Here is a 12207-nt window from a genome sequence, read left to right as displayed (position 1 = left end):
TGTTTGTTTGTTTTACCAAAATGAAATATCTTGCATTTATTCAAATTAACTCCATCTGCCACTCCTCAGCTCATTAACCCAATTGATCAAAATCTCTTTTGTAATCTTAGATAACCTTCACTGTCCAGTGTACCACCAATTTTGGTGACATCCATAAACTTATTACCCATGGCTCCTCCATTCTCATCCACATCATTTATATAAATGACAAACAAAAGTGGACCCAGTACCAATCCCATGTGGAACACCACTGATCACTGGCATTCCAATCCTCACAACAATCCTCCACGCTGTAAGTAATCTAATCTAATCTAAATAGCAGTGCTAGACCATTCAGTTCACTAAATATGTCTCTGCCATTCAAAAGGCTGCAGCTGAATTGACAGTAGCCTTAACACCAGTTTCCCAGCTGCTCTCCCATATCCATAGATTACCTTGTAAATTGAAAATCTGATCAGCTCAACCCTGAATATATTCAACGACTCAACTTCCACAGCTCTCATGATAGACAATTCTAAGGGATTGATAGAACCTACAGTTCAGCGAGCAAAGCTACACCCTAAACTTTGTTTATGTGGACTTTAGTAACATCGTTACCACCTCAAAAAACTCAGTCAAGTTTGTGAGACACCGATTTCCCTTTGTGCAAAGCCATGCTGACTATACTTGATCAGTCCTTCCCTCTCCAAATGCATGTAAGTCTTATTTTTCAGAATCGCCTCTAACAGCATACCACCACAGTTTGTGTATGCCTGGTAGCATGTGTAATGAAATGAAGGTTCTGACAAGTGTAATTCATTGATTAATACTAGCTGCTTTCTTTAAACATTGACACTAATACATAGTCAACATGTATTAACTTATCCTTGATGTTCAATGAGTAATGCAATGGATTTTGAAGAAAGTAATTTTAATAATTTAAATCCTAATAAACTGGTGCAGTCCCTTAGAATTGTCTATCATGAGAGCTGTGGAAGTTGAGTCGTTGAATATATTCAGGGCTGAGCTGATCAGATTTTCAATTTACAAGGTAATCTATGGATATGGGAGAGCAGCTGGGAAACTGGTGTTAAGGCTACTGTCAATTCAGCTGCAGCCTTTTGAATGGCAGAGACATATTTAGTGGGCTGAATGGTCTAGCACTGCTATTTAGATTAGATTAGATTACTTACAGCGTGGAAACAGGCCCTTCGGGCCAACAAGTCCACACCGGCCCTCTGAAGAGCAACTCACCCAGACCCATTCCCCTACATTTACCCTTCACCCCCTACATTTACCCTTCACCTAACACTGCGAGCAATTTTTAGCATGGCCAGTTCACCTAACCTGCACATTTTTGGACTGTGGGAGGAAACCGGAGCACCCGGAGGAAACCCATCCAGACACGGGGAGAAATGTGCAAACTCCACACGCGATTGCCTGAGGTGTGAATTGAACCCGGGTCTCTGGCGCTGAGAGGCACAGTGCTAACCAGTGTGCCACCATGCGGTCCCCCATTCTTACAATCTTACCTGAAAACAACAAATGCTGGAGGTCACAGCGGGTCAGACAATATCCATGGAGAGAGAGCAAGCTAACATTTCGAATCTAGATGACTTTTCATGTAGATTCGAAATGTTAGCTTGCTCACTCTCCGTGGATGTTATCTGACCCGCTGTGATCTCCAGCATTTGTTTTCAGTGCAGATTCCAGCATCAGATGTAATTTGCTCCTCCTATTCGATTCTAAATTGCCGTGACTTGTAATGGTTGCATGAACATTCGTGTTGCAAATTTTTCACATGCTATCAATTTGATCTAACAACAAACAAAACTGAGGGCATAAGCAATATTTCAATTCAAATAGGAAATCTAAATTGTTCCCTGTTTGCTTTTCTGGCAATGTTGGTAGAAACTGCCTGTTCCCCTCAAATAATAAGTGGTTTGTGGCAGGTGGGGCTTGGATTTTGATAGACAGTAAAATGTTACTCATTGTCTCGACAGCTTTTAGTGTTAAATTGATTAACTTCATAATGAAGTATTAAGATTAGTTCTGCTTTTCAGCAAAGCTATTAATTATAAACTTGTCTAAAAACAAATGAATTGCCCATTCTTGCATTAAATTACCAAACTAGAACATATAATCGAAAGATGGCAAAACTTGCAATACATCACCACTTCCACTTTACAAGTTTAGCAACTTTGCAAGAAGTGCATTTTTTTTAAAAAAAAAGTTAATAGGCAGTTATTGATCACATGATGGATTGTTACATGAAATTTTGTTCTCAGGCTGTTTTGGATGAAATGATGGTAGAGCAGACTGACCTTGTGCGACTGCGCATGGTTCGCATGTCGAATGTACCAGACACCCTGTACATGGTGAACAGTGCAGTACCACAGTGTTGTCATTTAATCAGTCACCAGCCGATAGGTACACCATCCAATCCTCCTACGATCATTGCCAATGAAATACCCGGTGAGTGGTGCATGTTTTGTGGTTTAATTGCAGCATGTTTTGACTTGATGTTGACTTTCATGGCAGTAATTGGTTTCCCCTCTTTCTCTTAACACCACCCTCCCCCTCTCCAACCAATCCTGACCTCCTTGAAATAACCTGTGCACTTTCACAACAGTTGAGAAATCTGGAATATTTATAATCAGTTGGCCTCTGCATAAGATTACATATATTTTAATTTTTAGATGGAGGTTTGCTCACTGAGCTGGAAAGTTTGTTTTCAGAAGTTTCGTTACCATACTAGGTAACATTATCAGTGAACCTCCAGATGAAGCACTGGTGACATGGCCCACTTTGTGTTTAGGTTTCCTTGGGTTGGTGATGTCATTTCCTGTGGTGATGCCATTTCCTGTGATGGATTCCATTTACCACCCCCTGAGAAAAAGAGCAGGAAATAACATCACCACAGGAAATGATGTCACCAACCCAAGGAAACCTAAACGCATAAATAGAAAGCAGGCCATGCTACCAGTGCTTCATCCAGAAGCTCACTGATTATGTTACCTAGTCTGGTGATGAAACATCTGAAAACTAATCTTTCAGCGAGCAAAGCTACATCCAGAATCTCAACCCGAGCTAAAAATCTTAAAACTCGCTAATATTGTCATTTTCTAATTTCATCTTCATGCCATTTATGACCCAACCAATCAGCATCCAATTTTCATGTTATACAAATTGGTGTCCCTTTCTCAAACTTGTTTCTTGTTCCTAGTCCTGATGAATGAAAACTGAAAACCTTTAACTTTGTATCCAGTTTTAACAATGTTTAAGTTTTAGTTTCATTTTAATAAAGAGGATTTTCAGATACTCGTCTCCAGCATAATTCAGGAATGCACTGAAGGTAAGTAAAATCTTTAGGTTGTATTGGCCCATTGGATTATGTGTAGTATATCTGTTTGTTTGTATCCCTGGAAGACTGTTATTATACAATTTGAAAACAAAACTCTTAAATAATACACATTTCTAAGTTTGAAATTTAGTTTTATGGAAGTGACTCAAGTAAACTGGCTTTTTTTCTTGGGTTTTTCTTTTGACTCTGTATAACAATTCAGCGCGCATATCCAGTTTGGATCACAAGGTTTCATGAAAATTCTACTCTCTTATGAGTGGATTTTAAAAAAAATGAGCGACAACTCTCAAAGTAAGACAGAAGCTGATACCATTAAATTAATAAAGGTATCTATGTCAGACCCAAGTCTATAAGAGTTGTATAGCCTCTCAACTACTTTTGTACTGTGGTTGATATGTAAATGGTAACCATTTGGGTGAGGCGTTGCTGTAGAATTTGGGGGCAAAGTACATCTTGACATTTTAAGAAAGTTTGCTACCAATGTTTCTGTTCCCGTATGGAATGTCTATAGACACAAATTCTTTCAAAGTATTTACTAAATGAATAAATATTACTTTACAGTCCCTCCATTGAATATGGTAAAAGATATGATCAGACGTCTACAGGAACTTAGACACACTGATCAGGTCCAGCGTGCATATGCATTGAATTGTGGAGAAGGAGCAACTGTTAGCTACGAAATTCAGATTCGTGTGTTGAGGGAATTTAACCTCCCCGATGCTGCTGTTGAGCTGCTTCAGGTATGTGAAATGTTACTGGCCCTAGAAATGTAATTGTTGAGTGCAGACTAAAACTGATTTAAGATTCTACTTTATATTTCACAAGCTACAAATGAGCTTTCAGAAAACTATTAAGCAATGTCTTGCATAGTTTCTGTTTTGACCAAAGCAGTTTGCTGCAATATATCTAGCTAGGCAAGATTTACTAAACTGTTTAGGCTGCACTTAAAATTATTAATCCGCAGCGTAGAGATTTTTCTGTTAATCTCTACAGTTTTTTTATATAAGCAGTAGATGTTTGTATAGTATTCTACATAGACCTTTTAATAAATTATAGGTATGGAAGGAAAGCTGATAATAAATTATGTTTACTTCCCATAGAATCCTCATAAATTCTTTCCTCATGAACGATTTGGTGATGAGAGTCCACTGCTGGGTCTTCGGCAGCACAACCATTGTAGAATAAACAGCTCATCAGCTGCAGAATATGGTGATATTGAACCCTGTGCAGCATTCCATCCAACGTTACCACCACCACCATATCACCCTCCTGCTCCCCCAGTTCATGAAAAGCACAAAGTAGACTGGAGGCAGAGACTGCCAGGCCAATTGTCATCTCGCTCCTTGTCATACCCTTGTAACCGTTCTCTGCTATACCCTATGCTAGCTTCAAGGCCTGTTTATCCATCTGGTGGTAAAGGAATGCCTCCTGATTGCACCAATTCTGGATTGGTTCGGATAGCACCAGAGCCAACGGTAAGTTCTGACTTCCAAATATTAGATCAGTAGTAAAATATGTAAGAGTTTATGCCTTTTCCTTACAATTTTTGGCCAAGATCTTGGAATCTAAAATGGGATATTAATATATTTCTAATGAGAGTTCATTTTAATTTGAGTTATTGACGAACAGCCAATGACCTCAGTGCTTTTTCCTCCTTGAAACTTCTGTAGCAGATAGCTAATTGATGCTAATTGATAAATCAAGTATTTATTTCTAACTAGGCAAAACCAGCCGAATTTGTTTTATAAGGTTACATTTAGCAGTGCTACAAAAGCATTAATTTTTCATGATTCAAATAAACAGTAAACTTGGGACTGATTTTTGAATATTTTGGGTCCCAATGCGAGTGTTGCATTTTTATACCAATACTACAGATTTCTGTAAATTCAGCAGTATTGCAGAGCGAATTTACAGACCTGTGAATGGATTGTTCAAACTATGCTTCCATGAAGTGAAGCTACACGCTAGATGCAACATTCTGTTTGGTCACCTGATTTTAATTTTTTTTTCTTGTGTTCTTATGCTGTGGTCAAAGAAAATTGTTCCAGTGCCTTTGAGAAAATGTATTAAGACGTTAACATGACCTGTAGGCAAGGTCCCTACTTTAATAATGAAACATTCTCAACCCTGCAGAATTGGCTGTAACTGATCTCCTTTCAAAACATTTTTTTTTTAAAAAACAAGAATTCAGTTGTTTTATTGTCAATGACTATTTGCCTTGAGAGAATTGTTTCTCTTATTGATTGAGAACATTAATGTGATCTCAGTCCAGACATCAGTTCTGATTTGTAAGAGTAGGAAAACATAAGAGCGTTGTCCAGGGAACTCTGCTAATGATTAGCTGAGAGTGTTTAGCTTCCATTGTTTTTACCTTTCTTTGGTTCCAACTGTCAGATGCTTTAATAAAAAGTTTTAATAAGATTTTATAATTTTAATCTAATTTTTAAAAAGTATTTTGCATGCTGGTAAATATCTGACAAATTATGTTAAACAGTCTGGTTTATAAATCTGTGGATCTGGAAATTCCATGTTTGTTTCATTTTATAAATGTCTTTTTTTTTAATTCTCCTAGAATACTGAAGGTACCTTAAATGAACTAATGCCAGACATTGCAATGGGAGTGACATCCTTAAGCAATCTATCACTGAAGGATAGAAGGTTTCCAGAACTGAGTCTGAATGCTGAAATAAACCAAATGGTTTCAGATTCGGCATCATTTCCACGTCCTGCTCCGTATATACACAACAGACATACACACAGTACGAGGAGGAAACCTGAGCTGAAACTGGAATCTCGGGAAGGCCTCCCGGAGTATCCAGATCTGTATGACTTCTCTTCCAGTACAGCTTACCGATCATACACTCCAGGAACAAGTAGGCGTACACCAGCTTCTGCACAAGGAACATTTTTGGGTCCAGACTTGTACAGTCACAATAGGCTAGCAGCAGCAAGTTTCAAAATGACCTCACTTTGCAACGTAACCTCGAGTAAACCAGAAGAACCAAGGAGAGAATACTTGCTGCCTCCTGAAGTTCATCAGCCACGACCTAGTGACCCACCGTACTTTGATTTCTTGGAGCAACCTCCACACAGATTGGACTTGGCACTGTTACAAGAGTCTAGTGGAGGATCTCTGCATACTAGAAGTAGAGGTTTAATGGAGACAGATCTGACTTGTGGCCTAACAGCAAGTCGAGCTTTGCATGTGCCTTGCAGTTCTGAGAATCATGAGGCCAGCTGCAATAGAAGGTCAGCTGATGGTGGTATGCTGGAGCCAGGACTCAGTATCCAGCCGCACAGAAATATTCAGCATAGAGAAGATACATTAAGCCGAGAAAGGAGATCACCAAGCAGACCTGACCTTCCATACAAAAAATCTGCTCTTTAATGATGACCATAATCTAGTCTGTTTTCTTCAGCGATGACTCCATTATTAACTTTGCTTTCATAAAGTTTTGTATATATAACATTTCTACCTTGATCTGAACTATTTCTAGATGGTTTTCTATGACTTTTGTGATATCTTGGAAGACCATGTCTTGCACCAGTATTTTCATTCTTTCTAATGTTTAAATAGTCTGCTTAATCGAGTTTACCATTTTGAGAAAAAAAATGCTTGATCTGTTACCTCCTTTTTACAGGTTTGTTTAAAAATGTGTATTTTGCGTATTGAATTGAGGCTGTGTGATATTTAACGGTGAGCTGTATGTCTGAAAAGTATTCTGATACCAGTTGATGTATTTTCTCATTTTTGAGAAAGTTTATAGTCTTATTTAGAATGGATGGTATTCTTTTAAAGTATATTCTAGGCATTGGGATACACTTAAAGGGAAGATTATCTGTATTCCATTGGTCCACTGCCTGTATTGAGAGAGAGCACAGATCCTAGTCAATCTGAATCCGTTGTCTTAATCTTGGGACAATCAGATTGCTGTGACAATCGGTTTATAAGATTAATGTTTTAATATTTGGAGAGAAGCTGAATCCCAAAGGCAGAAATCCTAGCAACATAGATAAAGTAGCTAGAGTTCCATCCAAAACTGCTGCCATATCTTTTGCCTCGTGTTGATCAGTGGCAGGATATGTGAAACCTCTTTGGCCTTTCTCCTCCTCCTCATTTGATTAGGCAGCTGCTTCTGAAAGTTTTGGATGTTGGTGTCTAAAATAGTGTACTTTTGAAGTATTTGAATCAATCAACTAATTGGAGGGAAAAGTTAGAATCTGAGATCTATGTTATGATTTTAAAATTATTATATTTCCCCTTGCTGCATCCAGGTAGACTTTGCATATTGCACACATTTGGGCTATATTACTCCCTTGGTGAGGGACTTTTCTGTTGCCCAGCATGTGGTCAGCTTCAAGTCTCAATTCCCAGGTGAGTTACATCCAACGTTTTTCTGTTTTCACAGGGTTCGAATCTGTTTGAAGGGGAAAGTGTTATGCTAACCCTAGAGACAAGATGAAAGTATGTAGGGAGTTAAAATTATTCATTTTAGTTGTAAAAAATCTATGGATTCAAAGAAAAATTGCATATGGAAACTTTAAGTAGCTAATAAGCTGCAACAAGCTCCATAGAACTAGTGTTTTAGAACTAGTGGGTTGTGGTATGTTTTAAACTTTTTTATTTATAGTATAAAACTGGACTGACAGTTGTGCATGTTTATTTTTCACTTTTATGTTCTTACTGTTCAGTATTTGTATTTTTGTTTGCATGGATGATCAGGATTAGAAGTAAAATGAGAGGAGATAGGTTAGTGTGAATGAATGACTAACTGCCAGTTTCCAGTGCAAAGCATGAGTGATAGAAAAACTGATCTCTTCACTGCTACTATGCAATCTAATCATCTGTCTTCAGTGGTACTGCAATCAAAATGATGTTAGATTTAAAATATAATCATGAAGGTTCATTCCTGATGAGCAACTTTAAATGAATTTCAGCTTTTGCAGAACTCCCTGCTCTGAGCTATAAAGTCGTGAGATTCTCTTTTCACTCCAGAGACGAGCATAAAATTGAGAAGCTCTGGGTGAGATATTAAATAGAGGCCTTGCTTGATTTCTCAGGTGGAGATAAAAGATCCTAAGGTACTATTTTGAAGAGCAGCAGGGGAATTCTCCCTAGCATCCTGACCAATATTTATTCCCAATTCAACATCACAAAATAAATTCTTCAGACAACATTGTGTTGTTCCTTGTGGAGCCTTGCTGAATGCAAATTGACTGCTGTAATTCCTACATTACAGCAATGGCTGCACTTCAAAAGTACTTCATTAGCTTAGGGATGTCCTGAGGTTATGAAAGGCACAACAGAATTTTATTTTTGTTCCCCACGGTGCATGGAGATATTGCTTTCAGGGAAAGGGGTAAAACCATCTGGTCTGTCTCATTACACTAGGCAGGTGTATTGTTTCCAGATGTACCTGAACTTGAAATGAGATTTTACTGGATTAAGCAAATGCTTGAAAATTTGAGCAAAACTAAACTCTTTACAAGAAATTGCTGTTTCTGCTCAGCAATTTTTCAAATGATGTTTGTTCAAAATTGTAAAATTGTTATATGCCTGGAATCTGTCTCATCCTTTTTAAATGTAGGATAATGTGTAACTGTCCCAGTATACAGCACAGTATCTCAAAGCTGCCTGACTTGCTGCTACTTTTTTATATTGTTCTGATGAGCTGTATATCATCTTTGCTTTCCCCACCACCCAACAAATGCATGCTCTTAAATTGCAGTGATTTACCAATTTAACTTTGGTTGAATGTTAGACCTATACAAAATCTTGGAATCTGTTTAAAGATGAGGTTCTGGTGTTTGATAGCAAAAGATTTCAAAAACTTGCATTGTTAGTGTTAATCCTTTCATAATTTGTTTTTGATTCTTCTGATCGAAGCTGTTACTGGGATACAGTGAAGTGCCTTCCATCCTAAAGGCTCAAGTATCAGTAATGTTGATCAAACGTCCTATGCAAGTGTTTTCTACAAACTGCATAACCATCTTTGTAGATTCTACTATGCTTCAGTGTATATAATGTTTTTAAAGAGACTATTTTTATTTTAGCATCTTAGTAAGATTGTTATTGCTTAATAAGATGCATCTCCCTATCAAGTACCATGGTAGTTGTACAGAATCTGATCTATTTTTCTACTATTCTGGGAGGGGAAGAGAAAGCATGTAACAAATTCTACATTGCCATAAGTGGTGTTTCAAATAAATGGTCTATAGAATGTTTCACTCATTTTTAAATTGTAAAACTGGTTTATAATATGCAACTTCCAGTTTTAAATTAATGTGCTGCAGAGTGGTTTACCACGAGACAGCTGCAAGACCTGCAAAAGAAACATTCAATTGAATCAAAAATTACACTGATTCCTTGAAATCATAATCACTCAAGTCCTATGGATGCCTAGTGCTGTGCATAAAAGTGTAACCAAGATCTATTGCACAACCCAAAGCACATATCACCATTAAACTTCCACCTTAAAACTAATGCTGATATTCAGCTGTACATAAAGTTCAGCTCAAATGATCACTTTAGCTTCCATAAAGTTAGTGTGCTTAAGTATCTCCCCCATCTAAACACCCTCCATTAAAGGTTCCCCTTTCAGCTCAGCTCTGGCTTAATGTCTGTTTACTCTTATTTGTATTTGCAAGATAGAATTTCTTCTAAAAACCAACCATTCTTCAAATCTCCCTCCTCATTTGACTACTTGTACCTTGTTCAGATATAGACATTTCTCACCAAATGCCAAACAGTCCTTTTAAAAAGTGTTACTCAGGGCTTTCTCAAAATTCAGGAATGACAAAAGTAATTCAGGTATTAAAATGATAGAATTGGGTTTCATAATAATCAGTTAATTTGTAAAGTAACCAAATTTTATTGGCTTATCTGTTCTCATAGCAAATATTTAAAGATTAATTACAAAATAGATCAGCTATGATCTTTCAGTCAACTTTACAGACTTGAAGTTGGCGAAGCTGCATTAGAGTTTAAACAGTGTATTTTGATGGAAAGCCATTAGACAATGCAAAAGCCAGATCCATGTTTCAATTATAACCTGTACAGATAGTGGAAACAAAATGCATTTAAACTAAGCACTTGTTATAGCTTAAGTACAAAGTTGTTCAGGTGAAGACCAAACAAGATCCAGGGATTTCCACTTGACATCAGTGTTGGTTTTCAGTCTCTACAGATAGGTAGTAGTATATCTAGATACTCCTTTATAACTTGATAAAGCACATACAAAATGGGATGTTGGCATCTAGTTTATTTTAAAAGCCAAAATGAAACAAACATTTTCTGAACCAGAAGGATTTAATGTCTGGTTCAAAACAGCAGCAAACAATCTTTTGATTGCTGGATTTGCTTGCACCCCCACCATACTCAAAAGGATTCTATCCAATATTAACAGGTCTTTTGTAAATAATACACATCAATTTTAGCCTGCTGAATTATCCCCCTCAGCAACAGTTAAGTAAACCTTTAGACAAAATTAGATAAGTTTTGAGGTTTGCATATCATTTCATATTCAACATCTACCATGCTGCAGCTGTCAAAGCTTACAAAGGAGCTATCCAGATAAGCTATGCTTTGGACGGGAGTACAGAGATAACCCAAGGAATGGGCCCAGTCACGTTAACTGGTCATGTTCTAATTGTCACATGTTTATTATGGGCAACACTTTAAAAAGTTTAAAATACATTGTAGAAGCCATTAATTTCAATTATAAAGTCCAGTTATGCATAGCTGGATATTGTTCCTCTCTACAAAATGTGCACCAGTACCTGCATTAAATTCTCTAACGCTGCTGCATATTGAACAAATTTCTCTGCTGCCTATTTGAACTTCTTATGAAACACTGGCAAAAGAAAAAAAATGGGGTCAACTAATTTTAATTGTTATTGAAAAATCATTTTAGATCTGAGCAATTAATGTTTTCAGCTTTAACTGCAAAAGTACTGCATTCCATCCACCCGCCGTCGCTTCTTTGACTGGAGCTCTTCAAAGAAGTGCTGTATATCTTCACTTGTGACCACCTATTGGATGTAAAATAGGATTGATTTTAAAATTAAACTCAAAACAAAGATGTCAGCTTTTGAAGTTAAGACAGCATTAATATTTTTAGTTTGACAATTTTTTCTCCAATATGAGACTAATCATGTTTAGATGCATTTCAAGTTGTTATGCAGCAACTCAGACTTTCTCTGTAGCCTAGGACTGCTTCAAAACATCACCGCACTTTGCAATTCTTATTGTAACTTTGAGATTTTCCATTGAAAAATATGGATCAAAACTGAAAACAAAATTGAAGCTAAATTGTAATCTCCAGCTTGGTTAATTTCAGTAAAAGTATGAATTGTGCCCTTAAGTGACTTAAACCTACCCATGTCACAAAGCAAACATGTAGGTCCAGCAACTGCTGTTTGCCTCTCACTGCAAGAGGATTCAAGTAAGGTCTTGCTTTGGCTACACCTAAAATAGTGTTGTGATCCAAGAAGGAAACACTCAAACATTCACCAGACACATTCTTGGGATATGGGATCCTCCTACAAGGAGAGTAGAAGAGACTATGTCCTAGAATAGTGGTTCCCAACCTTTTCAGTACTGAGGCACACTCTAACATAATAATAATAAAAAATTAGTGGGGGACTGGATGTGGGTTGCTCTGCCAAAGATTATTCTGGCTTCAACATTCCCACCTCAGGTGACTGACTGCGTGGGTTTCCGCTGGGTGCTCCAGTTTCCTCCCACAGTCCAAAAATGTGCAGGTTAGGTGAATTGACCATGCTAAATTGCCCATAGTGTCAGGGGCAGGGGTAAATGTAGGGGAATGGATCTGGGTGGACTTGTTGGGCCAAAGGGCCTGTTT

At 37.5% G+C, this 12207-nt stretch overlaps 2 protein-coding genes across 2 annotated transcripts in view; one reads left to right on the top strand and one right to left on the bottom strand.

Annotated features, from left to right (window-relative positions):
- btbd7 (BTB (POZ) domain containing 7) overlaps positions 1–9564 on the top strand; it is a 47318-nt gene extending 37754 nt beyond the window's left edge. Inside the window, exons 9-12 of the mRNA XM_060829359.1 lie at positions 2268–2454; positions 3905–4083; positions 4444–4818; positions 5916–9564. Of these exons, the coding sequence (XP_060685342.1) occupies positions 2268–2454; positions 3905–4083; positions 4444–4818; positions 5916–6731 (1557 nt within the window). The 3' untranslated portion in view covers positions 6732–9564. The remainder of the gene's footprint in view (positions 1–2267; positions 2455–3904; positions 4084–4443; positions 4819–5915) is intronic.
- Positions 9565–10191: 627 nt separating this feature from the next.
- ubr7 (ubiquitin protein ligase E3 component n-recognin 7) overlaps positions 10192–12207 on the bottom strand; it is a 44293-nt gene continuing 42277 nt past the window's right edge. Inside the window, exon 11 of the mRNA XM_060829356.1 lies at positions 10192–11374. Within this exon, the coding sequence (XP_060685339.1) occupies positions 11282–11374 (93 nt within the window). The 3' untranslated portion in view covers positions 10192–11281. The remainder of the gene's footprint in view (positions 11375–12207) is intronic.

Source organism: Hemiscyllium ocellatum, chromosome 8 (assembly GCF_020745735.1).
Source record: "Hemiscyllium ocellatum isolate sHemOce1 chromosome 8, sHemOce1.pat.X.cur, whole genome shotgun sequence".
NCBI lineage: Eukaryota > Metazoa > Chordata > Chondrichthyes > Orectolobiformes > Hemiscylliidae > Hemiscyllium > Hemiscyllium ocellatum.
Note: the sequence above shows the minus strand (reverse complement) of the source record. Positions and strands in the feature narration are given on the sequence as shown.